General features: G+C 54.3%; 1 protein-coding gene across 2 annotated transcripts in view; it reads left to right on the top strand.

The window, feature by feature from the left end:
* The first annotated feature begins 4423 nt into the window (after positions 1-4423).
* The window catches only part of LMX1A (LIM homeobox transcription factor 1 alpha), a 42832-nt gene continuing 19311 nt past the window's right edge, over positions 4424-27944 (top strand). Inside the window, exons 1-4 of one of the 2 annotated variants that reach the window (XM_086617413.1) lie at positions 4424-4791; positions 5143-5352; positions 5652-5767; positions 6373-6559. In XM_086617413.1, coding sequence (XP_086473539.1) covers positions 4646-4791; positions 5143-5352; positions 5652-5767; positions 6373-6559 — 659 coding nt within the window. In that variant the 5' untranslated portion in view covers positions 4424-4645. Of the gene's footprint in view, positions 4792-5142; positions 5353-5651; positions 5768-6372; positions 6560-27944 lie in introns of those variants that run through there. The other variant, XM_086617414.1, reaches the window with a different exon arrangement.

Genomic DNA, 27944 nt, shown 5'->3' with positions numbered 1-27944 from the left:
ACAAGGTCTCCAGGTTGTACTCTGAGCAGGGCTTGTCCTCTTTCTCTTCATGACTAGTGGGGTTTTTTTGAAAATTTTGTGTGCTTGATCATCTGCTTAATGCATATCCCACCGGACACTCCCCCACACTGTGGCTGGGCAGCGAGACCACTTGCTTGTCTGAAAATGTCACTAGGAGGTGGCTGTCCTATGCAGAGGAAAGAAGTCACTGAGATACTGAGCTCTCTCTGCAATCATTGAGGACCTGGGGTTTGATGTGATCTCCTGGATTTGGCCCTAAACCCTTGGATTCCTCAGGGATTCCTGTTGTGGGCCTCTGTACAATGGTGTCAAAATGCTGCCTAAGAGCAGTTCTTCCCTTAGATTTGCAAAGCAGAGGGGCTAGTCCCTACAGGCACCCTGAGGAGCAAATCCTGCAACAGTTAGTAATAACTCACTGGTGTAGTTTTCCTTCAGCATGAATTGCTGCAGAGGAACAGGAGCTTGGCATGGCTGGAGCTTACCCAATCTGCAGCCCTACAAAAACCTGATTTTCATAAAATAACAGAAATTACAATCATGGATAAGCCAAAAAAACCTTTTGTCCTTGCAGCGCACACATTCAGCCTCAGCTTGTGTGGAGTTATAGCTGCACAAAGAATTAGAAAACAGCACTAAAGAACTAAAAAATCAAGAAATACGGATGTTTAAGTCCCTTCCAATTTGGGCATTTTTCCTTGCAGATGTATATCATGATGGTGCCTTCAAAATCCACTTTTCAAGCATAACAAGGAGAGCATAACAGGGTCCAGCTGCCAACCCTTCCTACTGATACCTGGCTTCTCCTCTCTCCTCTGAGTTTTGTTCTTGCCAGATTCCAGTTGCTGGGTCTTGCCACCGCTTTTCCTGAAGATCCGATCCTTGAATTCCCCGTGAAAACCCTCACAGTCTCAGGTTGAGCTCTGACGTTTTTTCCTTTGCTCTGGGAATAGTAAATAAATCAGGCTCGGTTAAAGACTGGTGAAAGGCAAAGTGTCATATTCTCTTTCCCACCATGCATCACATCTCGTGAGCTTTCTGAGTTAGCAGCAGGTCACCCGCAACCATGGACAAGCTTTGTTTTAGTGCACAGGCCAAATGTTTCAAAGCATTTATTAATTCTGAGCTGCTCGTTCTGTAGTGCTCCATGAAGGGGACTCCAAAAACTAGAGGGTTTAGCCACTTACGATGAAGACCTTGGAAAAAGGAAAAAAACCCTTAAACTCCATTGCTTGTGCGAAGCTGGAGTTGTTTCTCACCCAGAAATCAGGATGATGTGTTTTCCTGCCCTGTCTTCATTTGGGTTCTGTAGTGGCTGCTTCGGTTTCTACTGAAGTTCAACAACAACAGTTCTGGATTGGGAATTAAAAAAAAAAAATCCCAAAGGTTTGAGCTGGTTTGCATTGAGTTCAGCTCTGGGCTCCCTTCTGAATTTAGTGATTCAAGGGCACGTCCTATAGACCTGAGATGACTTTTAGGCACTGACAGTGTGACCCTGAACTGAGTGCCACCACCATTTGGCCTTTCCTCGAGGACCTCTTGTCTGAGCTGGGCCCCGGACTGCCATCACCATCACACCTGAGCTCCCCTGAGATACTCTCTCTGCTCATCCCCTCTCCATCCCTTACTCCCAGGTCTTACTCCCAGCTCTTCGCTGTCCCATCAAAGCCCCAGGTGGGAAGCAGGAGAGGCTGTGCTGACTTGTTACCTCCTGAAGCACCAGAGGTCACAGGGGAGAAGGAAGAGGAGGAATTGCACTGGTTAGGAGGCACGTGGGGCTCCCAGAGCTGATGGTGGTGGTGGGGTCAGACAGAGTGGCTGGGAACCAGGGCGTGTACCCTCTTTTGGAGGATGATGGCTTTTATTTCATGATGGGGAACATTGTGGTGGAAAGCATGATACGAGACAGAGAAGCCCTGACAAATCCCCAGGCATTTGTCAGCATTAGTGGACAAGGACCAACTGATATGTACGCAAGGCCAGTGGCTGCCACCCCCTGCCTCTCCCACCTCTCCCCTTACGCCCTTTGTGCAATTAGCTGTACTTGAGGCAGGCTTGATTTGGGGGATTTTTGGTGGTAAAGGGAAAGGATGTTACCACCCCAGGGATATTGGGCAGCACTGTGCCTGTGGGATGATTTCTGGCTTGCCTCTCTACCCAGAGCCAGCCCACCCAGTTGGGTGTGCAGCAGCTGATGCCTATAAAGGGCTGTGATAGTGGCAGGAGGGAGAGGGTGGTGTAGAGGGGTGTGTTTGTGTGGTGGGCAGTGCTTTGTCTTCTAGGTTGAGTTGGCTTCAGGCATTAGAGGCATCCTGGTGATGCTAGCTAGCGTCAGGACATCCAGTGCCTGCTGTCCCCAGGGAGGTGGCTGGAGTGTGTGTAAGGAGCACAACTCATCATCATCATCTTCTTCTTTGGTCTCCTGTGTGCTTGCTTCTGGGTCTAGACCTCCCTGCTCCTGTGTGGTTCTGCATCTACTTTGCTGGGCAGAGTTAAGGTGGTGTTGGAGGAAGGATCTGCCTCCCTACTGTCCAGGACCATGTCTGCTGCTGTGACTGTGGTTACCCACCCTTGGAGCAGAGCGCTGCTGACCTCCTTCTGACAGTGAATAGCAGGGATGTGCTGGTCCACCCAAGCTCCTCAGCACAGGATATGAGAGATAGGCAGCCCCAGCGGGTAGGCTGTGGGGAGAGATGTGCTCTTCCAACGCTGCAGGCTTGTTAATTTGTTAAGCAGCTTCTGTTTAATGCTGTTTTTCCCAGATTATCTGTCTTTTGTAACACCTGACTGCCTGCAGACCCTACAGCTAGAAGGAGAAAGCCTAGTCCTGCTTCTCCTCTGGTTTAATTCTCTTCAGCTGCTGATGCTGTGTGCTGCTGTGCCTAACTGAGCCCTGGGTGAGCTAATCATGGAAACCTTGGCCCTCAGAGGATGCAGTGAGCTAGCTGAAATACTCCCCCCAGTCTTTTGTAGCACCACTGCTCAAGGTGAAGGTGTATTTTGAGAGGGGAAAGGTGAAATTGCCAGGGGACCCTGTAAATGCTGTCAGTGAGGGGGTTTGCAGAGTGTTTGTTGCATATTTTACTGGTTCACTGGGTGATTATCCTTTGCACGAGAGAGAGTGTCTCCAGCACCTGAGATCTGTGTGGTAGTTGGTGTGTAAATCACAGGCAGCAATACGCTGGTGCAGACCCCTTGGTGTTACGCACTGGGCCTGTCCCTCAAGCCTGATCCTTCATAGACTGAGCTGAGAGCTGTGCAGCCTCCAGACCCCTCCTTGCCTGGAGAGGAGGAGGGAGGGGAACATCACGGAGTGACAACATCTAGGGAGGAATGACTTCCCTCCCAGCTGTTCCTTCATCTCTGATCAGACCAAATCAGCTGGGCAGTCTGAGCACATAAGCAAGGTGTCCTAGGGCTATATAGTCCTTAGCAGTGCTGAAGGATGTTCCCATTCTGTGGGGCTGACCCCTGGCTGTGTAAGGAAAATCTGCCCTGCCCAGCTCTGCAGGTGGGATTGGATGGCTGTGCTGGTTTGCACAGGGGGGAAGAGCAGTGTGGGGTGCCCAGAGCCCCTGGTCACGCTGCAGTCCTTGCTGGGCTGGTGTCTTGGCAGCGTGACTCTTATAGATATGGCTGCCCAGAAACTTGGCTGGAGCTGCTCAGAGACCTTCAGGAGAGACAAAGCAAGAGGCTTCAGAGTTCAGTGCCTCCTTGCTGCAGCTCAGCCTTTCTGGTGTGAGGGATCAGAGCTGTTTCATGCTGACCTGTGTGATGATACCAATGCTTTTGCGCCCAGGCTCCCTGTGTAGTTATACTGGGATACAGTGGGGCTGTCCCAGGGCTCTATTTCCCTCTCCCATGGGATTTTGGCAGGGCAGTGATATACCTGTGCTAACCTATGGCCTCTCCTTCCTAAGAGCTTCCAAAGGACATGACCTTGGTCCTTGCATCACCCACGTCATCTGGGCGTGGGGAACACTTGGTGACGAGGATGCCTTATGGAGAGGCTGGGAGCTCTCCTGCCCCTGGTGCCAAGGTCACCGGTGAACACGGGAGGTGAGCCCCTAAAAACCTCCCAGAGCCTAGGCTGGTCTCTCGCAGCTCTGCAGCCGGTTTCTCTCCCGCCAGCTGGACAGGGGACACCCAGCCCTCCGCCGTGCCGGGGGAAGCCGCTGCCCGGGCTGCTCCGGCAGCGGCAGGTACGCGGCCCCGCTGCGGGTGGCTCCGGACTTGCGGGGCCCGTGAAACCCCCCCAGAAATAGCGAACACCTTCCCCCGGGCACGAGAGAAGGGGAGAGCCGGGCGGGACGGGAAATCGACGGAGCTGCGGGAAGGCTCCGAGTTTCGGCTTCTCCCGGCCGGACGGGATCTTTCCTCTCCGGGTTTCCCCTCCCCGAAACCGATGCGGTTTAGCGGAGCCGGAGCGGCGCTTCCCCGGGGCCGCCTTCCCCTGCGGCTCCGCGGTACCGACACCCGTAGCGGACCGGGCCCTGCTCGGCGCCGGCGATGAGCCCTGTGGGGCAGCTCTTCGGCTTCGGGTGTGTTTTCCCCCCCCCCCCCCCCTCTCTTCCCATCACTTTTTCCTTAAATACTCCAGAGCGGTGGGAGCGAGACGCTCGGGGCAATGCACAGGGCGGGGAGCGCATCCCTGCCGGGGACCGCATCCCGCCCGGACCGGGGACCGGCTTTCCCTAAAAACTCCCAGGCTGAGCTTCTCCTAGAAGGAGGAGCTGATTTCCAGCCGGTTTCACTACCGGGAGAGCCGCGGTGGCGGGGCACCACCCTCCACCTTTTTTTTAAAAAAAAAAAAAATTTTTTTTCTTTCTTTTCTTCTTTTTGGCTTGCTTTCTAAGAAAAGAAGAAAAAAAGCCAGGGAGCGGAGCGGAGCCGGGGCTGCCCCAGCTCCCCACGGGGCGGCCCGGCCGTGCCCCCCGGAGCCGGGAAGGGCCGCCGGCCCCTCGAGGCGTGGCGGGGCCGGTGCCTGCAGCCAGGCAGGAGAGCGGGGAGGAAACTTATTTCGAGTGGGGTGGAGAGGGGAGGGCAGGGGGTGGGGGTCGGGCAGGGAGGTATCAGCTCCAGGAAATGTGCCTTGGCAGCAGTCGGACGGGCGCTTCCCCGCAGGTTGGTGCGCTCCGCTCCGGAGCCGTCCAGGACGTCGCGGCTCTCTCCCCAGCCCGGGCAGCTCCAGCAGCGGGGAAGCCGGGGGAGGCCGGCCCCGGGAGGCAGGAACCGCCGCAGGACCCCTCCGCAGCGGTGGCTGCGGACACCTCTCCCGCCGGCTTCCCGCAGGAAGGCGCCGCCGGGGCAGCCGCAGGTAAGCGGCCGAGCCCCGCAGACGGCAGCCCCGCATCCTCCGGTCCCGCTGCCGCGGGGGACCCCGGCGCCGGCCGCCCCCCGCGTCGGGGCCGCGGGGCCGGTGGGACACTGGCGAGCGAGCTCGGGGCGGTGGCTGCGAAGCCGGAGCGAGGGGTCGGAGGTGGGTGGGTGGGTTTCAGCGGTGGGGCGGGACGGGGGGGTGCGGGGAGCCTCGGGAACGGGCGGGCGGGCAGCCGGGGCGGGGAAGCCCCGGCTGGGGGGCGGCGGGGCCGGCGACCGGGGCTGAGCGCGGCGTGTCCGGGCTGTGTTGGCAGGCGGGCGACGCGGCCCCCTCTCCCGGCCCGGCTCCCCACCATGCTGGACGGGCTGAAGATGGAGGAGAGTTTGCAGAGCGCCCTGGGCCCCGCGGCTCCCTTCTCCTCCCTGCTGGGTAAGTCAGGGCACCCCGCTCGCCCTGCTCGGGGACCCCCCCAGGGTGGAGCACGGCCGGGCGGGCCCCGAGAGATGGGCATGGGGGGAGTCCGAGGGAGTTCGGGGGCAGCTTTACTCCCAGCTCGTTCCTGCCCGGCGCCGCGCCGCTCCCTTCGCCCGGGGAGTGCCCCCGGCGCCCGCCTTCTCCGCTCCCGTTTCGTTCCGTGTTTGCATTAAATTGTCCGTGCCCCCCCTCAGTGCAACGAAGGCCTTTCCTTCGTATCGAACAATAAGTAATTTCTTTTATTTTTTTTTGTTTTTCGTTTTTAATATCGGTTTCAAACCATCGCCCTCTCTCCGAGCTGCAGCTCCGCCGCCGCCTTTCCAAGAGGAACGAAATTGGGAGCGATGTCCCTCCTCCGGAGCTCCCCTAAAGCACAGGTTCCCCCTGGATCCCGGAGCAGCGCCCCACACACCCCCGGCCCCCCAGCCCCCCTCCGACCCACCAACCTGCTCGGGGGAAGCGAGAGCAGCAGGATCCTCCATCCACCCACCCCTCGCCCGCTCCGTCTTCCCGTCCAACTCTCCCTCCACCCACTCCAGTCCCCGGCTCCTTTCCCGCAGGCAGAGCCGCGACCCCCAAATCCGTGTGTGAAGGGTGCCAACGAGTCATTTCGGACCGGTTCCTGCTGCGCCTCAACGACAGCCTGTGGCACGAGCGGTGCGTCCAGTGCGCGTCGTGCAAGGAGCCCCTGCAGACCACCTGCTTCTATCGCGACAAGAAGCTCTACTGCAAGCTGGACTATGAGAAGTAAGTGCCCCCCTGCTCCTCGGTAAGCCCCCCTCATCCCGCTCCCACCGCCCTGCCAAAAGCGCGGGGGGCTCAGCGTCCTCCCGCGACTCCCCGCTTCCCCTGCCCCGTGCGTCCCAAGAGGTGTCAGCTTTACGGTGCTGCGTGGCGAGTTGTGCTTCTCCCCCGCGGTCTTGTTGCACCCCAGTTCTCCCCTTTATAGAGATGTTTCGTTGTGCTCAGTTTGTGCCTTGGAAATTTAGGAGCCTTTTGTTGGGAACCTGTGAGACTCCTGGTAACCCCGGGGCTGTGGAGAGACAGGGACAAGCGTATTCCCATCTCCTTTGGCTGTATTTTCCTACTGAGTATTTGTGGGAGGAACGTTCTGTCCTCCCTGATTTGGTCCTGGACAGGACTATTTTCCTAATATCCTCACAGGCAGGACAATGCTGTTGCTCCCCGCGGTCAGGTGGGGAAACTGAGGCAGTCGGCAGGGACCAGGGAAGGCCCTGCTGAGTTTGGGGTGTTTGCTATCACACACCAGAGGCTTTGCCTGCATCTGGGGCTGCGATGGAGCAGTAAATTGGATGTAGGTAGTTAAAGCTTCCAGCCCCGACACTTCCCCTTTGGCAAGTGTGGGGCTGGGGCGGGGGGGGGGGGGGAAGGGAGGGGAAGAAAGATGATGAGAAAATTTATTTTTCTTTTTTTTAGAGGAAAAATCTTTCCAGTGGGAATGGGGAGAAGGCTGTTGAGTCTTTCGTCTCCTGCAGCTGCTTTCGTTTTCTTCCTGCTCATCCTCTTCTTGCCGTCCTGCCGGACCCCACTCCCTGGCCGGGTTTCGGAGCCGTTAAATTTATGTTGCCTCCAGGCTGGTTGTTTCTTGAGGAGGGTGTAGGTGGGGGGCCGGATCCCTTGCTATGGAGATAGCACAGCTGCTGGAGCCCTGCAATTTAATTCCCAGGTTGCCAGTTTATGAGAAAAAGAGTTGTCGGCGATGCTCTCATCCCTGGCTGTCGGCGGGTCGGCGAGCGTGCCGGGGGCTAGCCCTGCTCTCCAGGCCTTCTTAAAGTTTTTTTTCCTTTAAGTCCCGTATTGTGGGTCTGAGTTTAATCACTATGGATACAAGGCAAATTGAAAGCAGAATTTGTGCGCGTGACCTTGTTTTCAAATGTTTACGAAAGAGCGGAAGAATTAGCTGCTGCGAGAGTGGAAAGGAGAGAGCTGCGTTACGGGGGATTTTATTATTTTTTTTTTAGGCAAAAATTTTATGAGATTGGGTGTGCTGCATGTTTGTCCATAGAAATTTAGTTACCAGTTCCTGTACATTTCCAACACAATTTAATTCGCGTTTTCTGCTTTCTTGGTGCCTCCAGTTGGAGCATTAAGGAGAAATTGGGGTGGTTGTTACCACAGAAATGCCTTTCCCACTTGCAGCGCGCGTGGGTTTTACTTTCTGCGTGTTTGGCTGCGGCTTCTGAGCGCTGGAAGCCGGAGCGCTGAACCTCTCCTCCGATGTCTCTTGGCCGTGAAAGAAATCAGTGCCACAGTTGGCTTCTTGCTGTGCCCATCTTGCTGTCGGGATGGACAAGGATGATTGCAGAAAAAAAAAAATAATGCCACAAAAATATCAAATATTTCCTAGGCTCCGGCAGTGGCACCGTTTTTCCTGGTTATTTCGCGGCTGCGTTTGAGTTGGTAGCTTCTGCCTAAGTCAGGCAGGCGGTTTCCCCGTGGTGGGATCGTTTTAGCCCCGAACTGCTGCTGGCCTCTTCCCTCTCCTGCACCCGCCTGCCCCTTGCTCTCATGTTGTTGTCCCCTTGAATTTTATTTTATTTTATTTTATTTTATTGGCATGGGGCTGCAGATCCGCGTCCCTGCTCCCTTCATTCCCCTGGTGGGGCTCTCTGCCGTGCCGGCACTGGGGACAGCAAGGACACAGGGCAGAGTCCTAAAGAGCTCTTTCCTTCAGGCTCTGTGGAGCTTTATATGTGACTCTGTATTTAACAAAAAACCTTCTTTCTTTGCCCAAACTACCCATCCTGTTTTTGGGCTGAGCCCTTTCCCCAGTCCTGGGTGCAGGAGCCCCGTGCCTGCCTCCGCCGCAGTGCCGATGTCGATAATGGGGCTTTCAGTGTGAAACACACGGGGGAAGAGCTGCTGTTCTTGGACCCGGCTAATTATCTCGAGCCGAGAGCTGGTTAATTATCGTGAGTGACTGACACTCCTTGCGCAGCGCGATGGTATGAAGCGGCCGATCCTCCCAGCGGCACCGGCAGTCGCGCTAGTGGAGCCCGGCTCCGGAGGCCTCTCCGTCAGCGCGGAGGCAGCAGCACTCGCCAGGCTGGGATGTCTGTATGCGAGACGCCGGTGTTGGGGGTGTCAGGGAAGCGGTCGAGATCATAGCTGCCAGTGTCGTGGTGTTGGTGGTTTTGTGTTTTTTTTTCTTGATTTTTAATTGAAAGAAGGGATTTCTCTTCCAGGTGGTGACTGTTGGGATGTTTTACCGCAGATGGGTATGTGCAGTGTTTTCTGTCTTTGCTTTCTGTTTGAGTTCCGTTTATAACAAGGCAGCAGAGGGTTAAGGACGGAGCGTGAGACGGCAGCGTTATGCCTTTAGTTATAAATACACCCGTGGAAAGTGTTACGGACAGCTTTAAGGGAGCATCTGACTTGCCGGGCTCTAGAAATTGAGGAATCATTTATTAAAACAGATGTTTTACATTTCTTTGTCTTTCATAAAAGAGGAAGACCTTGGGAGAGGACCTGGAGAGGGATGAATTAAAGACCAGGGATGCTGAGCCAGGTCCTGACATCTCTTTGGGGTACCCGGGGCCGCAGCTCAGGACCCACAGGCCGATCAGACAATGATGCTGATGGGGGACTTGGAGGGGCTGGAGGTCGGTCTTGGACCAGTTTCCCCAGTGCTGGCGGGGAGGGCTCCTGGGGAGGGACTGCTCGAGCCCGTGCCCCTGGGACGGCATCTATTTGGGGCAGAGGACGTTCGTTACAGAACATCCTGAATCCTGCGGCAGCCCCCGGCGCTTGTCCAAACCTGATAAGTCTCAACTATGACAAGGTTCAGGCTTCGCCCTGGCCGGCTCCCCGACTGCTGGGCGGCCCCGGGAACGCACCCCGGCTGTGGGGCCTCCGTGCTGGTGATTTGTGGAGGGGAAGGGGCAATGTCAAACTTGGCCATAAATGGGGAGGGAAACTGGAAGTGATGGGAAGAGTAAGGCTGCCCTGGAGGCTCAAAATCCACATGAGGACAGGAATGGCTGAGCCCCACTCACCCAGAGATGTTTCACAGTGGGCTTGTGTGGGGCGACCAGAGCCATAGGGAGGACCTGGAGCTACGGGGACATCCCCATCCAAAGCCCCACTGCGGGCAATGCCGACAACGTGCAGAAACCCCGGAGGCCGGGAGCGCTGAGAGTGGCGTGGTCGTGACGGGGGGCGCAGCTGGGGAGCGTGGCGACGGCGGGACGGCTTGGCACGTCCCCAGCCACGGCGCAGAGCCCCGGCCCCAGCCCCGGCTGGCGGGAGCAGATGGCCAGCACATCTCGGAGCAGGCCTGGCATGTGGGCGCCGGCAGCGGAGGGGCGGCCGCGGCCCCTGAGTTGTCGCCGGTGCCGTGCCGGGCTCCCCGGCCGAGGGAGGCAGTTGTGTGATGCTCGCCCTGTCTTCGCACGGCTTGATGGCTCTGTGCCGTTGCCAACTTCTGTGCCGTCATTGCAAATCTCTCCCTGCTTGGTAGGCGCGCCCAGATCCCCTGCTCCCGGAGTCATGAGGTTGCGTGGGTGCATCCACCTCCTCCTCCATCAATTAAAATGAGGAGGTGCGTCTGGCTGCGAAGGGGGAAAGAAAAAAAAAAGTGTGTGAAGAAACCCATCGGTGTTGGGTTTTAAAAATCACATCCAGCATCTTCATGTGGGGGATGAACCTGAATCCCGGCAGCGTGGCCCCAGCAGACCACGGCTGGCTCTGCCCAGGGGAAGGTGGGATCTGCCCGGCTCGGAGGCTCGTCTGGCAGCTGCCACCGTAGAGGAGAGAGTGGGAAGAGGTTCGAAACATGGTGGCTGTTTATCTTTGCTTAGCGTGGGTAATGAATGTAATTGTGCAATTAGCTGCAAACCGTGGTGCTGCTTCCCTGGCCCAGAGAGGTTGCAAGGGGGCTAATCCCAAATGGATTGAAGGAATAAGGTGACGCCAACACTGAACGCTTTAGGGCAGCCTGGTCCCACTGACTGGAGACTTCTGATGGTCTGGGGGGTTTGTGCTGGCAATACGCTGTCTTCTGCCTTCTCCAGCCTGGAGAAACGGGACTTTCTGCTCCTCTTGTGCCTGATGGGAGAGAACGGCCCGTCCAGAGAGCTACAGGTCAGTCCGACTATGGTGCAACGTGTCCTCTGGAGGTCCTTTTTCCTTCTTGTATGGAGATGATGGTGGTAACTTGGGTTTCTCCAACTGGCCAGGGGCTGGGGACGGTCAGGCTGGCCTGGACTGGGTAGCAGAGCACGTGGCAGCTCTGCGGCATGATGTCGCTCTTGCCGGTCTCTCTTTTCCCATCCTTCAACCTTTTCTTCTAGCGCTTCCCGTCCTTCTTGGCCACTCTCCATCCCCACCCAGCGTCTTGTCTTCCGTAGCAAACCCCTCTGTCCTCACCCCCTTTCCCACAGCTCCCAGAGGGAACATGCCGACTCTTTGCAGGCTGGGATGAGTGTGGCTCTGGGGCAGCTGAATTTGGCCTCATCCTTGCTAGGGATGCAGTGGTGGGTACCACCGGGCTAGGACCCGGTACCAGTCCTTTGTTTTGCTTTATTAAGTTGCCTTGTTGTGCCAGCAGGGGGGAAAAACAGGGAAATGGTGGGATGTGGTGATGAGAGGGGCATTACGGAGGCGGCTGCGGGATCCACGCTGGAAATGCCAGGCAAGCAAAATTCATGCTGCCCCCATCCTCCCGCTCACGGGGCTCCCCCTTTCCAAGGGGAGTGGAGAAGAGATTTGGCGTCTTGCCCCTTCCCCCTGCCCTTAATTAGATTTGTGTCTTACAATTAACATTTCATAGAAAGGCCTGGAAGGGAGCGATGTTTGGCAGCTTGGGAGCGAGGCAGCTGAATATACTCGTCAGCTGTCCCTTCGTGGTGGGGACAGAGGTGGCTTTGGGCTCACCCTTTCTCCTGCCTATTGGCAGGGGTGCTGGCATCTCTTTGGGGTGGGATGCTGTGCGTTGGTGCCGGCAGAGCTGGGACCTGAGCATCCTTGGGACCCTCTACAGTTTCTGCCATCTTATTTTGGACCTGCAATGATTTTTTTTTTTTTTTTTTTTCCTTTCTTCCTCCCCTCATGGTGCGGCATGATCAGCCCTGGCTGGGGCTGGGGGAACTGCTTCAGATCTTTGCAATCCCAATGAAGGCACGGAAGAGGAATAGGCTAGGGGGAAGAAAGGGGGGTTTGTTTCATTTTGATGAGAATTTTGTCTCCACCAGCTGGAGAAACAGCTGGGGTCCTCTCCTGCCCCAGCTCACCAGCCCTCTCCTCGCCGGTCCTTCACCTGCTCGCAGCCACCAGGCGCGGGGAGGGATTTGCCGAGCTGTGGATTTAAGAGAGTGCGAAATTTGTTTTCTTGCTCAGTCCTTCCTTGAGAACCTTTCTGCCAGGGTCTAAACCCGACGCTGTGGTCACTTCACAGCCGGTTTTGGGTGTTAGCCGTGCTGCCGGTGGCTGTGCATGCTGCCGGGTGTGCTGAGCTCCACCGGCTGCCCCCATCTCCGCTGGCAGCGGTGGGGTGTCCGTGACATACCCAAACCCGCAGTGGTTTCTGACTCTGATCCTGCACACTTGCCCCAGGGAGTGGCCAGGGAGATCCCAAAGCACCTTTTGCCTGGAAAGGGGAGAAGGGGACTTTAGAGGGCAAGGGTTGGTGTCCTCTTCTGCTCCCAAGGGTGAAAGTCTTGATTCTAGCTGAGGATGGGGAGAACCCCATGGTTTGAGTCAGGTTTGGGTCTGGATTCATAGTTCCCCACTTCTGGTGAACCCTGCAGTGCACAGCCAAGGCAGGGCACTCGATATGTTCCTGTCCCCATACTGGTGCCGATGTCCCCAGCCCGTCTTCTTGTCTGCAGAGGACACGAGCCAGAGACAAAAGAGAGCACAAAGGGACAAAGAGCATCTGAGAAGAATATCCAGGGCGCAGGATGTATTGAGCCTGGTCTGGAGGACTGTGCCTCTGCCTGCGATTTAATAAAGCATCTCCTCTGTAGCAGGAGTAAAGCAGGGAGAACATATTTGCATTTTATTAAGGTGAAATACTGGGGTTGACTCAAATTTTTTTTTTTTTAAATATGTTTTCATGAGAAATTTACATTTCTGCGTATTTGTAAGAGATTTCAGACGGGAGAGGCGGAGGGGACTAACGGTGCTCCCTGACGTGGCAAACACTGCAGAGACGTGTGTGAAAGTTTGTACCCACAGTTACGGTGTCCTGTAACTTTGATTTTGTTCCTCAATACTTTTGACCTGGAAGGAATCCTGCCTGGGCACAGGGAAGCCAGCTGGTCCCCAGGTATCTTCTCCTGGTGCTGTTGGTCCTCAGGGGCAATGGATGCACTTGGGTTGTCTCATCTGTCTCTGTGAAACCGTCAGGCATCTCATTGCAGCTCTGTTTGAGGTTTGGGATGGTTGGTGGTTTTTTGTTTTTTGTTTTTTTTAAGATCATCAAACCTTGGTTGCCCAGGAGAGGAGTTCTGTAATCCCTGGCTTCCCACCTCAAATATTTACGGACAGCCAGATCCCGAAGCTCTTGCAGAAAGCGTGGGGCAGAGTGACTGCTGAGCAGTGCCGTGCCGTGCAGGGTGGTGCCAGCAGCAGGGGCGCAGTGTTGGAGTGGGGGCACCAGTCTCGATTTATTTGGAAGGTTTTCTATCACAGGGTTCCATCTTCTGGCTTATCTGTTTTGCTGTGCGTTTGTTAATGAAAGACCAATTTCTTCAGCTTGTCAGGGATCCTTCAGGTGCTCCGTGTTTTGTAGGCTGGCTATCTGAGAGCGGTGTTTTCTCCCACAAAGGTTGGGATTTTCAGGGGGTTGGAGTGTACGTTTCTCGATGTAGGGGTGAATTTTTGTCACGCTCGATGCAAACAATGTATTTTCTCGTACTGCGCTGTGTGCTTGTGTGCACCTACCTGTTTTCAGTAGACTATTTCCCATACCTGTGGATATCATCCTGGTTTAGGTTCAGGTCTCTTGCGTTGGCGCTAGGTCTGGCTGTGATGAGCCATGGTGAAACGCAGGAGAAAGAGCTGAGACTTGGCTCCTTCACCCATGAGATGGAGCTGGAAACACGAATATAGTTAAAAAAGGCTTCATTTGTCATTGCAAGTGCTTTAGGCTTTAGTTTGAATTCTCAGTCTCTCTCCAGATGTGCCTAATTTTAATGTCATGCTTACCTCTGTGTGTTCCGCCTTGGACTACCTTTGACCAAAGGTGACCGAGAGGTGGTGTTGCGGAGATAACAGCTTCTCCCAGTCATTGTTTAGGGAGGAGAACCACTCTCCCCTGTATCCTGGTACATCCTGGCAGGCAGCGATGCTTCCTCTCATCCGAGAGTCGCTGGGGCTCTGTGGCCACCGACGAAAGGTTGGCCTTGTGACGAGGCATCCTGCTCTTCCTCAGGGCAAATGTCAGAGGAGGCTTCCTTGGCTGGTACCGGTGCTCTGCGAGCCCATTGGGGCTCGGCATTGATCCTTCCCAGCTGTTCCCCTGTTGCCGTCGTCCCTACATTGTCTCTTGCTGCTCCCTACCCTTCTCCTTCCCGTGCGGCCTTCGTTTCCTAACGCTGCTCCTAGGGAGCGCTTTCTGTCCTTGACAGCGGAACAAATCCCTTTTCACACAACCATCACTCTGCGGCCCATTGTCCTCCACCCCCGCCGCCACCGTGCAAAATCTCCCTCCCCGGTACGTCTGTTCCTCTGGAATGATAACCACCATCGCAGTGGGGCAGGGAGCCCCCGAAATCCCTCTGGGCAAGGTCTTCTGCCCCACGAAGGAGCAAAGCAGGGTCTTAAAATTACAGCAAGAGGCAACAGTGATTCCCGGAGAAGAGCTTTGTTTGACACCATTTGGGTGTGATTCTTCTCTTTCGGAAGTGCATCCTTTCCTCTGGTTTTGTGCTGCGGAGCTGCTGGGATGAACCTGGAGCCTGTGCGTACCGAGGGCTCCTTCTTCCCTGGCCAGGGCCAGAGGGGGCTGCGTTACAACTTGATTTTTCACTGCGTAGCATCGACCAAGGCAGCTAAGCAGGAAGAGGGAGGTGAGAATTTTCTCTTTGCTATTGAAAGCTCAGGGAAGCGTTTGGCAGGAAAAATTTGGAAAGGAGAGGAATAGGTTAAGGGACCTGAAGGCAGTTCTCAGATGCGGCAATTTTTTATTTGAAAGAGTGAGTGTTAGAATTTCTTCCCCCCCAGTCCACACCATCATAAAAACATAAGGATGCTTTGATTGTCAGAATTTCTGCTCGGCGTTTGCCAGCTCTGTTAAGAGTCTTTATTCCTGGAAAACAGTGTCTTAGCTATGCAAAATGCTGCTAACCTCTGCAGTAATGTGTGTAAACGATTGGACTTGATGATCTTGAGGTCTTTTCCAACCTAAATGGTTCTGTGATGCTGAAGAGGAGAGGAGGGAGAAGCAACATGGGAAACAACATGAGAAGTCCATGTTCCCAATTGACTCCACAGTGGTGATTTTAGCACCATTGGATGAAAAAAATCCACAGATGCTGATAGTGGAGGTGACTGTTGGATCTTCTGATCTGGATGTTTGTCAAGGTGCAACCCCAAATATCTTGCCCAGTGATTTCTGTGTCGAGCCCGTAGTTGGGACTGCCCTACAACGCACTTCTGGGGCATCTTTTCCATTGCTGATCTTAAAGAGGACTATCCAGGCAACAGAAGAGGAGGGAACAGCATGTATGCAGCATGTGTGTTGGGTGCACAGGACCCCAGCCCCGTGCTGGGTGTTGAGGATGGGGTGATAGTCACCTTTCTGCTTACAGACCACTTTCTGTAGACTCCTGCAAGGGTTGAGGGGGAGGGAGGAAGCTCCTCTGGAGCACATGGTTCGGCCAAGCCAAGGTCTGAACTGCCTGATGAAGATGCTGAACTCCAGGCCTTGGCTGCAGGGAGAGCTGAGAGCACCTTGCTCACCTGAACCGTGTCCATGAACCCAACCATCCCCTTGGCCCAGGCACCTGTGGTCTCTGGTGCAGTGGGATGGCTCAGGTTCACGTGTCTTGAGCCTTGCTTGTGCCAAGTGGGTGGCCAGCTGGGTTGGCAATGGAGAACTGAAATACTGAATTATGTATATCTGAGCATCTCCACTGCCGGGCAGAGCACTGGAGTGGTATCGAGCAGATCCTTTTAAATAGCAATGTGGATGTGGGAGCTTGGTTAGGAAAGCCATTAAGCATTTGAATCTTCTTGATGCCTGCTCAGGTGAATGTTACTCCTTTCTTCTGTGTCCATAATTGTGAAAGGCCAAAAGAGCAACCTCAACGGACTGCCTTAAAAGTTTAATGAAGCTTAAAGTCTTGTAGCTTGGGCTCTTGAGTCCAATCTTGTTTCAGCCCTGGCCCTAGGAAGGAGTGTTAACCAGAAAGGAGGAGAGGCTTCCTGCACGCGTTACCTTGTGGACATTAAAACCCACGTTAGCGGGAGGTTCTGTTATGGAGATGGATTAGGAGAAAGTGATGGGAGAGGAGGTCTGAGATGGGTGAAGGGCCGTGCATGGGGAAAGTAGGCCCAGGAGAGATGAGTATCTTTGGTAAGGAGAAAGCTGCCCCTGGCAGAGACGAGATTCTCTGGCCGCTGCTGTACAAGACACGTGTGATGGACACCCTTTGCTCTGCAGCTCCAAACTTGGGCAGCGCTGAGGGATCTGGGTGGCTCACCCGCTCTGTCTGGTGTGATATGCTTCTCACAGCATCCACCAGAGATGCTCCAGGCTGGGGAGGGTTGCTGGAAGTCTCTGACTGTGTCCCAGCAAGAGCTGAAGTGTCTATGTCCTTGGCAGGGTCTTTACCGGAGTTTCCTCTGCAGCACCAAACCTATCTTTATTTTATTTTATTTTCGGCCGACTGAGATGTGAAGCCGAGGCCCCAAGCAGTTGACGGAGCTTCTGGCTGATACGGGACTGGGGGAGAAGGACTCTCTCTCCAGATGTGCTGCATTGCAAGTCTCTGCTGGATCTGGTTTTGAGTTTCGTGGTGATGGTTTGCAGTGGGAATGACCTCTGGCCGAGCATGCTGGGCTCCTGCCTGTTCCCAGCACTTCACCTTTCTCCTCCTCTTGCCTCGCAACAGAACTGTAGCTCTTTATGACAGGAGAGAAGATGGAAGAAGTGTGGTCAATGCTTTGATGCTGGGGTATAAATGAGGACACAACTAGCCTCACAGGATTGTTTCTCCATGGCCAACCAAGTTGAAAGGCACCGATGCCACCTATCCTCATCCAGGCAGGGTGACATGAAGTGATGAATCTGGCTGCTAAACCAGAGAGTCCAAATCCATCCTGCTCTGCTGGGATGGCCCATCCCCATCCTCCAGAGAAAGTGCGATTTCCCTGCCAATAATGTCTCTATGCTATTTCCAACTGCATAACAAAAATCCCAGAAACTCCCTGAATCCTTGGCTTTGAAAGTAAATATACTCCCACCTAGAACTGATTTATTTTTGCCTGTTTCAGGCACTTCTGCCTCCAAACATCAGCCTCGGTCCTTCCCTCCCCGGCCTGATGCCTGCAGAGACCGTTCTCACGCAGAGCAGCCGCTGTCCTCACCTCGGGGCGATGCTTCGCAGGTCTCCTTGGTCGACCGGGGAAGCATATAGGGCATGTTGTGGGTGAAGGGTGCTAATGAAATGAAAACCAAATCTACATCTTCCCCTTTAGTGCCCTCGTGCTGGAAAAGTGCCGCAAAAGTCAACTGACAACGCATCTTGCTGAAGCTGCGTGTTTGTTTTTTTTTTTTTTTCCATGAGGATTAGTGGTTCAAGAGCGGGGGTTTTCAAACTGACAAGCCCTTGGCAGAGAAATAATTACAGGTTTTTTATGCTTTGTGTTTCCTAAGTAGTTCTAAATGACTTTTTCCCTTGGGGCACTTTTTTTTAAGCCCACAAAAAGCGGGGAAAAAATGTGTATTTCCTCAGTGTCCTTGAAAATATGCAAGATGGTTGTGGACACCATTCAAGTTTCAGCTATAAGATTTTTTTTTTTTTTTGCGTGTATGTGTTGTCTTTAATCACGTCCAATCAACTAAAGTTTCTTGGCTGATGATGCTTCAGAAATGGATCTTAGAAATGGGAGATGGAGGGAGATAGATGTGATCACTTCTCGGCCATCTCAGGAATGTGGCTTTTGCCTCTGCACTATATTCCCTGGGGTTTTTACCCCACTCCTTGCTGTGAAAAAGGATTTCTGGGTCTAGTGGAGCTGGTTTTCCCCATCAACATCCCTTATTTGTTTGCACTGAGTTGCTGTGCATCCCGCTGGGAAACCCTCACCCTGCCCCTTCTGTCAGCATCTCACCTTTCTCTCCAGCCCCCAGCCACAATTCCCGGGGGGCTGTGGGCTCGCCCAGCCCTGGGTCCGCTCCTCACCTGCATCTCCATCCTTGCTGCTTTGGTCAGCCTTTTTAATTTTCAAAAAGGCAGTGTGATGTGTGAAAAGTCACCTGGGGCTGGTTGAGGGGCAGCTCCAAGGAGCACGTCAGCTCACGCCTTTTATCTCTAGCAAAATTCGCCTCCTGTAAGTTTCTGTGCAAGCTTTTAACGAGGTGCCCTAATTGTCTGAGCGCAGCCTACACCTCTGTGTTGCAGCACGTTCTACAGTGGCGCAGTCCCAGCCTGGAGCTCTTTACTCCCAACTTTTTTGCCCTTCCCTGGGAAGAGCCCTTCAGAGGATACGGTCCTAAATCTGAGCTATGCCGCGCCTGACTGGGGAGAGGATTTCCATTCATCCATCCATCTATCTGTCCATCCATCCCTGATATTAAATGCCACTTGCGATCTAAGGGGGTACCTGGGAGAGGACCCCCCTGGTGTTTACACTCACCATGATACAAAAGGGCAGCACCGGGGCCCGGCGGGGCTGCGTTATTGCATCCGCTGTCGGGGCAGCGCTGGGATGCTCCCCTGGGATTACTGGTGCAATATTCCCATCGTTGGTGAGGAGGGGGGCCGGGCTGCTGTTAATAACGGTGTTACTCTACTTTGCCTTCATTAAGTGAGGGAAGCCTCCATTCCTTGCTTCCCAGATGTCTCTGGGTCTGGGCTTCGTGGTGAGAGGGAGAGGATGGGAGTGAAGGTGGGGAGATGGTGTTTGAAGTAATTAGAGCTGTTTGGTGGAGATGGGGAAGGGGGGAATTGTGGAGAGGGGGTGATGGTGATATCGCATTGGGGATGGGGTGTCCTACCCCAACCTGCTGCAAAACCTGCCTGTGGGCTCTGCTCAACCCACCTGGCTCCTCTCCCTTGAGGGTACAGCTAAGGGGTGGTGAACGCCTCGCTTTCCCTGCTCCCCCTCTTCCGAAGACCCTCTTAGATTAGCTAAAGTCCAATTGACTTTGCAGAGAGACCATGCCATAGCCCCAAGGTCTCTTGTGCCCTGCAGAAGGACACAGTGCCAAGCGGGGACCTGCCTCTCCTATCTCTTCTCTGCCCCAGCCACCATTTCTCAAGGGAAAGCTTTTTTTTTTTCCCCTCATCTTCCCTCGTCCAGACACTGTGAATCCCACTAAAACTTTTGACTGGAGCAGGGATTACGTGCTCAGGTTTCAGCCCTTGTCTATGAGCGGTGTAAACTTTCTGCCGGAGCTCAACTGACATTTTGTGGGAGATAGGAGAGTATTAAGTGTTGGTCCTTGCAGATAAAAATAGCCACTGGCCCGACGACGTTTTCTGTCGTCTTGTTGCTGGTCTGACCCGGCTCCATCGGCTCCATGCCGGTGTTCCTGACCTGGTCTTTTCCTACCATTGGGCGCTGGGGGCACCTGCAGCCCAACCAGACGTGGACCCGCTCGGAGCATCCCCAGTGATGCTTCTTTCCTCCTCTAAGCACCATGCCCGGGATGGTGCTGGGCTCTCAGTGTAGGCTGGAGGGCAAACTGGATTGGGAACAGCAGTTCCCTGGTTTATGTTCGCAGGGGCTGGAAGGAAATGCTGTCTGTCCTGCTCGCCGTGGGCCCGGCATCCCCCTTCCCTGAAATCAGAGCCTGTGGATCACAGCGAGTTGCCCGTTATGGCAAACCTTACTAACGTAGAAGCAATTCCGATTGTAGGAGTCCTCACGTGTGCACACGTGTCCGCCTGTCTGTTTTTCCCGTTGCTGTGTTTCAGAGCCGATGTTTTCATCCTGAGGTTATAGCCAGAGCTGGCTCGGGGCCTCTCGGCAGCATCGGCAGAGCTGACTCTTGCCGCTCCAGAAACGCGGGGCTGGGGCCGGTCAAAAGGAAGGGGAAGGAGAGGAGGAGGAGGGAGCGGCAGGGTCTGGCTCACTGCTGAGCTGGGACCAGATCCGCTGCTGGGAGAGGCTCTCCCACCCTGCCTGCCCTGTGCCTTTCCTGGGCTTCAGAGTAGCATCCGCCCGTTCAACCTCCAAAAACAGCCAGTGTGGCTCTGGAAGAGTTCGTGTACAACTGGTAGGATGGCAGCAGGGATGACTTTTGCTGGTGTTGAGTCTTTTTTTCCTCATGACTGGGCTGGTAAGTCCCCAGGTATTGACCTCTGTGGCCTGGGCACCCTTTGAAGATGCCTCCATTCCCTCTGCTTGTTCTTCTGATGTCCACCACAGCATCGTTCTCCCCGAGGACCTCATGATGGACCTCCTAGCTGCACAGTCAGGCTGCTTTCAATGCAACTTTTTAATTGCAGTCCTTAAATACCTTTCTCAAACAAGCAAAGGCTTTTGGGAACAGCATCTTTTCCAGATTCCCTTCGCTCTCTGCTTCAAGGCCCACCTGCTGCTGGAGGACTCATCATCCTTCACGGTGTCAGCCATCAGCTGGAGCGTCTCTCCCGCCAGATATAAGGAACAAGGTCCTCATGTGTCTGGAGCCGAACCGATGCGATGGCACTTGGCCACTTACAGTAGTGGGCGATTACTGAGCCCCTGCCAGGAATTCTTCCAGTGGGATCGGGAACGCTCTCGGGTGTTAAATTTGTCCTGCGGTGTGTAACCTCTAAGTAGAGCCCATCGTGTTTTGTAACAGATCATATGATGCCGGCGGTGGCAGTCGTCCCCCTGTGTTTCAAGGTCAGTGCTGAGCACGGGGCTGGAGGGGCAGCTCTTGGCCACTGAGCCGGCTCACGGGGCTCTGCTCCCTCCTGGGCTAAAGCCGCGGTGGCCTCGGGAGCTCAGGTTTGGAGATGGAGGCTGTTTTGCTCCCACAACTCGGGCTCTCCCTGGAGCGCTCCTGGGATCAGCGGGGCTCTGGGATGTAAACCCTGCCTGCGTCTGTCCTGCAGCCCCGTGAGAGATTCTTGGGTGCTGCCAACATGCTTGTTCCCACATCTGTAAACCGCTGTCCCTGAGGCTGTGCATCCCATGAGAGTTTTACTGCATCATGCTAAGGACAGGACCTTCCAGCATGCGTATAGATGGTATTCCTTCTCTCTTAGTGCCTTAAAATACCTCCCAGTAAGGACTTCGTCTTGTGTCCCTGAACCTGGGGGAACTGCTGTGCCAAGGAGGGCTTGCTGGCAGAGGTGAGGAGTGCAGGGTCCTTGTCTCGATGGACAACCAGTGCAGGGATGCTGCCGCCTGCCCTGTCCCTTGGCTTCTTCACAGGAAAACACAGCCATCCCTGTGGGAAGAGTCTCCCACGGTCTTTATCAATACATAAATGTTTTAGGCCCGACACTGTATCGAGCAACGAGAAGGGGCTTTTCAGACAGGTCATTAAATAAGAGTTAGCGGGGGTTTAAAATATTAATGGGCAATTGGCCCTCACCAGATCTCTTGTTACGCGAATGTTTTGTTTGTAATTTGGACCCGAGCTGGGATGTGCTGAGAGATGCTGAGGCTGCAGCCTGCGCATGGGAGTTAACGTGGTGCTCTCTCCTGCCAGAAAATAATAAAAGCCAGGGACTGTCTAGGGATCCGTGCGTGAAGGATTAGGAAGAGGATATGCACGGGCCTGTCTGCAGCTGGTTGAAGTCTAGCGCAGAGGGCTAAGCCTGGAAATCATTGCTTGCGGATGGCTGCGAGGGGGCCAGCGTGGAAGGGAGCGCGTCTCCTAAAACCTGGGGAGCTCTGCAGCCAGTCGGTGTTTGTAGTGGGAGGCAGCGAGTCGATCCGCTCTCCCTGAGAGATGTCTGTGCCGGTCGGGAAGGAGGAAGTGCCATGGGGTGGATGCTTCTGCCTCTGCTTTCCAGGTGCTGCAGTTGTTCAGGGTGAGTGGAGGATGCAGGGCCCTAGGGATCGGGATTTTGGTGTGAATGGAGGATATTTGGCTCCAGGGACTGGGGCTTTGGTGTGAATGGAAGATGTTTGGCTCCAGGGACCAGGTTTTTGGTGTAAGCAGAGGATGCTGGGCTCTGAGGATTGGGCTTTCTTGAGCGAGCAGAAGATGCTGGGCTCCAGGAACTGTGGTTTTCCAACTTTCTTCAGGATGCTTCATCAGATCTCCAGATTCTGATGGCAGTCTGGCTTCATCCATAGCATCACCTGTGGCTCTAAAGCTAGAGGTCCTGGAGTCAGGTGGTTCAACGAAGCCGTCCCTTACCTTTCAGCAGGGAGTGCTTCCAGCTTTCTGGCTCTAGGGAAAGCTAGAAGGTCTTGTGTTTTACTTCTTCATGTTGGCAGTGCTGTTCCCTGAAATGGTCACTTCGAACTGGCTTGGGAAGCTGGAGTCACAGCTCTCCAGCTTAGCAAGTGCGTGAAGATTTCCTAACATCAGTTATTCAGCATTAGGAATAACCTTGCAACCACCATGCTTGTGGAAGGTGTCTGCTGAGATGGAGGCATCCAAATTCCCTAAGACGAGCCAGGCCTTTATGGCCCTCATCCAAGAGAAGCACGTTGCTTTTGTGGCAACTATTAATTGCTTCCTGAATTTAAAAAGCATAAACAAACTCGCTTGCCAGGGAATGAGTTACCCAGCGTGTAAATGCTTTGCCATTAATGAGTGGCTGACCCTGACCATGATGCGAAGACCAGAAGAGCTTTCAAAGAATTTACCAGAAACCATTTCAGGGGAGGCTGTGTGTTGTAAATCCTTAAGTAACGGGACGGAGGGAATTAGATTAGATAATAGTTTGCAGAAACTGGGCACGATTCCCCATTGAGGATCTTGAGATCATTAGGAGCGTAGCTTGGTGAGGCGAGGCCCCTGTGTGTCCCGATCCCAGCGACCAGTGAGTGAGTTTACAACCTGGAAAATGAGATTATGGAAGGGTTTGTTTTACACACCGCAATAACAAGTGGTGTTAGGCAGCAAAACAGGGTCCTGTTACATCCAAAGGCGCGTTGTAAAGCCGCAGCAGTTCCTGGAGGAGCAGCTCAGGACGGGGCTGGATGCACTGGGTCAAGGATGCTCGTTGCATCCCGCACCCATCACAGCAGCACCAGGGCACCTCATGGCCTTCGGACTGTGTGGTCCCATGCCTCTGCTGAGCTCACCCCAGCTCCGGGAGCCGCTTCAGGAGACTTCCAGGTGCTACAGCAAGGGCGGTGGTGTCCTATCTCGCTTTCACCCTCTGCCCCGATGAATGTCTTTCCACCAGCTGCCAGCTGTCCTAAAGCTTTTTGCTGGTTTCTAGGGGGGTTCCAGCCCCTCCTCGCCAACTCCTCCAGCCCATGGACGGAGCCGCTGAGCTAATTCACAGGGAGATGCTGGCACGTGGGGCTGTTTGCTGCCTCCCTGCTCCAGCAATGCCTTTCATTTGCTTGCTGCCTCCACTGGTTTGCTCTTCCTCAGGCTCCCCTGGCTCCAGCAGGATGGGATTGGGTAAGCTTTAGGGATGCCGGTGGCTTTTGGTGTCAGATCTGCCTTTACCATCTGGAGCACGTGTTGAGTTTTCCCCAGATGGTTGGAGATGGTGCCTGTGAAGAGCCAGGGAGCTCAGCAAACGGCATTAAACCACTCTCATTTGAAAGAGCAGGCACGGGGGGAAAAAGAACCCCGACGTTTTGCCCACGGCAAAGAAGTATTTCCCAAATCCAATATCTATGCAATGAGGGGTAGTGTGATGGGAATTGTGCATCTTTTCGTGGGGCAGTGATTGCAGGGAAAGCCGTCAGCAGTCAGGCCGCCTCGAGCCCTAATAATAGTCTTGCTGGCTGCTTGGGGCAAGGCGCTGGTGCTTAAAAGATCAAATGTAGTGGCTGAGGTTCGGCTGCCTGTTACCGTCAGCGTAGCAGATCACATCTGGCTTGTCCGTCTGTCCTGGCACGTGTGTGGGTCGGTGATGTTTTCAGGACGACAGCGCTTGACAGCAGGGAAGGTGTCTGTCTAGGTTAGCGTTGGAGTGTGTGGTTTTACATCTCCAAATTTCACTCTCTCCACAGCAGAAGGACAGAGTTCAAAGAGGCTCTGGCCTTCCCAGAATAGGAAACAGCAGGATCCACCCCGAAGCCTTTTCTCGTCTTACCCAGAAGGGTCCCACCCCAGCCAAGAAGCCCCAAATCCAGCTGGGTGTGGAAGTGGGGGAGGAAAGGTCCATGCAAGGACCATGCTTCGTTCCTACCTCTCCAGTGCTGGTTGTTCCCCAGCACATGTGAGGTTGTGTTTGATGTGGGTCTGAGCTTGGCATTTGTCTTTATTCCCCTTTAGAAAGGGAGGAAAAGAAACTCAGGAGGCCCCGGTGAGCTAGGCTTGGAGCGGGACAGCGCTCGCTCCACAGAGCAGGCACTGGCGTCCAATTTTCTGTCTTGCTTTGTTTAATGGACCCGCGAACCCGTTGCAAAGCCGAGATTGCACAGGCAAGCACCCTGCGGCCAGATTGCAGGGTCTTGCTTAACCCAGAGCTGCCGGGTTTCTCCCCGCAGTTTTCATGTGAGGTCTCAGCTTCACCTTTTCACCAGTGAGAAATTCCCCAGAGTGGCACAGCCGACACTGGGAGATGGGATTTTCTTTTGGAGGTGAGTTTTATTCAGCACCTTTCCATGCTGGTGACATGGTTAAGGCAACAGCTCCCTCGTTGCCTTAAGCAACTTGGAAGGTATCAGCTCAGAAGGTGTTCAATGGATTGGCAGGTGACGTCATTAGGTTTCAGGGGTAACATGCTGTGGTAGTAAGCAGGGACACTTGCTCAGTGGTTGATTCCCTAATCTGGGGCTCCGTGTTGCTTTGGTTTGGACTCTGTTCATGCTCAGATAGTTTTCTTCCTGATGGGGACCTTCCCCACAGGCTTTCGCTGCAGGCTCGAGCAGGCGCAGGCTCTCAGGCTGGCTTTGGCTTTCTGCCTGCGAATACACAGCCTCGTGTCCTGGGGTGACATTACTACTGTGTTTCTGCTCTGTGCAAGTTCTTTCCCACCTCTGCATCCTGCCGAGGACTTCCAGGACAGAGGAGGCACCTGAGGGAGGGGAGATGCTGTAGAAATCAAGGCACGGTGACCTGGTGTGTTGCGTCGATTGCTGTGTCCATCACCTCTGCCCAGTAGGTCACATCCCCGCCTGGCTTTGGGGACGACCAGTCCCAGAGGCAGGGAGCACCCAGTGCTGATTTTTTTCTGGGAAATAGGGGTAGAGAAATACAAACCTCACATTTCCAAGCCATCAAGGACGTCTCTGGAAGAGGAGGTGTGGAGGTGCTCAGAATGCAGCTTGTAGAGGGACTGGGGTGAGTTTTGGAGGCTTGGAGTCCCCTGCACACTGATGCTGCCAGGAAAGGCTGTTTTTATCCGGCATTTTCCACCTCTCCGGAGGGCGAAGGGCTCTCTGGCAGGGCTGTGCAGGCAGGAGGCGGGCAGGGAAGGGAAGGAAAGGAGGAGAGGATAACGCCCCGGCCGCGGGCCTTGGCCATTTCTGGACAAGTAGGTCATCTGGGTGTGGGAGGGGAGCCGATGTCCAAGCCAGCCCGGAGAGGCTGAGGTTTTGGGTGTATGTGTGATTTGGGGGAAAGTGAGAAGGGATTTCTTAGGCGAGAGGAATGTGAGTTTCCTCCTTCACATATGTCTCCTGTTCTTCCAGTTTGCAACAAAAGTCATCAAATTGCCCAAGACCTGGCAGCAGGGACAGTCCGAGAACAGCCCACAAATCATGGGGAAGCATCTCCCCGCCTGCTTCCGGATACTCACACATCAGAAACCATTTTAATCTCTCTTTGGATGATAAAACTCCTGCCCCTTCCCGATGCCGGGCGGTGGCAGAACCCAGACCTCTGGAGCTTGTGCATGTTGTACCCCTGTCCTGGTGGGTTAGAAATCTGGGTTTCACTTGAATTGGTTGCACTTTTAAACCCTCCAGATGGTCCTGAGAAGGGCTGGGGTGCTCAGACGTCAGAGGTGGCAGCAGCCATTTGGAGGAGGCACTGCTGGTGTGGCTGGTGTGACTTTCCTTGTCCCCGGGTGGGGGGGACAGGTGGCAGTGACTCAGGTCCTGCTTGATCCGCCTGAATTATTGGGTACTGGGAGATGATATACTGAATCCTGAGGATGCCCAGCTAGGGACCACCAGGGTTTAGGGGTGTGGGGCTCCAGCTGAGAGGCTGAGGAGCAGCCGTGTGACAGGATGGAGGGTGTCCTTGCAATCCTGCCGGCTACTGGGGTTCTTTTGGCAAAGAGCCATTGGCGAAGCTGAGCTGCAGAGTTCAGGGGAACCTTTTTGAGCTCTCTTGTTCACCCTGTGGATCATGGGGATGAGCAAAGTCCCTACCACCTTTGTAACTGCCAGGTCAGGACTGCTGCTAAAGGGATGTTTCATATCGTCTCATCTGTCTCGCCTGGGGCTCCCAGAGCAGCTCCAGTCCCACCATCCTCCCCCTCTGAGCGCTCCCATCCTGCCTGGTTTTGCAGCCACCTGGTTTGCACCAGGAGGTGCTGGTCTATTAGCATCCCTGTAAGAAAGGCACTCAGGGTACCCCGTTTTGGTTGTTTGAGTTATTATAGGATTTTCTTTAGAGGATCTACAAGAAAGCTGGAGAGGGACTTTTTACAAGGGTGTGTAGTGACAGGACAAGAGGCAATGGCTTTAAACTGAAAGAGGGGAGATTTTGATTAGATATAAGGAAGAAACTTTTTACAATGAGGGTGGTGAGACACTGGAACAGGTTGCCCAGAGAAGCTGTGGATGTCCCATCCCTGGAAGTGTTCAAGGCCAGGTTGGATGCGGCTTTGAGCAAGCTGGTGTAGTGGAAGATGTCCCTGCCCATGGCAGGGGGGTTGAAACTAGATGATTTTGAAGGTCCCTTTCAATCCAAACCACTCCATGATTCTATGATTCTTACAAGAAAACAACTCTATCCGTCTTATTATTAAGTGTAGACTAGCAGTGATACCAGGTCAAGGACCGCTGAAGGTGTCCCACCCCTCATCTCATGTCCCATAAGACAGCACTGGTGCAGGTTTCACCAAGCGGTCCAGGGCCTTGTGTGATGGAGGAGATGTGGGTGGGCTTTGGCATGACTCACTGCTCGGAGGAGAGATGTTCGTGTGATGGGGCTTCCCAAGCCCCAGGCAGGGGAAAACAGCTCCAGATGAAGTCGAGTTGCATGGAACAGCTCTACTTGGGATGTTATTTTTTCCTGCAAGGCACTGCCACAGACCAGCAGGATGCCCTGTGGGTCGCCAGCACGCAGTGCTGGTCCTTCTTCAACTCTCCCAGTGAAACCTTGCAGGCAGCCCCGGCTCGCTGAGCTGCTCGTGGGCAAGACCCCTGAGCTGGTTTCCTTCACCTGCCTGGCATGCCGCTCCCGCGCCCAGCCGCTTTCCGCTTCCCTGCTCCTGCCTTCCTCCTCCTGCCTCAGCATCTGCTCTGGATGTTTTTCCTCTGGCCTGCAGAAGCTGCATTTTTCCAACCTGAATTTCCTTTGGTTTTTCGTGGGTTTTTTTTTTTTTTTTTGGTCCCTCCAGGGTCCCCTTCAGATTGTTTTGCTCCATTCCATCCTCTCCAGTTTATTATCTCCTGCTAACGTTATTAACATGCTAATTAGTCCCTAATTGCAATTGCCAATGAAGATGTCAGATAGGGCTGATACTAACCCTGATCCTTCACAGCACTCTTTTTCTCTGAATTCTGCAGATTATTCTGTACTTCCTCCATCATCCTGATTATTTTATCTGGTTTGGCCTTGCAGATCGATGCTCGTGTCTGCGTAAGCACTGTTGCTCCCCTAGTAAAGACTGGCTGAGACACAGCATAGGGTGGTTGATGAAGCCCCTGTGGCCAGGTTGGCCATGGGTGTAGCTCTGAGAGGCAT

The sequence above is a fragment of the Tauraco erythrolophus genome, chromosome 10 (assembly GCF_009769465.1).
Source record: "Tauraco erythrolophus isolate bTauEry1 chromosome 10, bTauEry1.pri, whole genome shotgun sequence".
NCBI classification, from domain to species: Eukaryota; Metazoa; Chordata; class Aves; order Musophagiformes; family Musophagidae; genus Tauraco; species Tauraco erythrolophus.
Note: the sequence above shows the minus strand (reverse complement) of the source record. Positions and strands in the feature narration are given on the sequence as shown.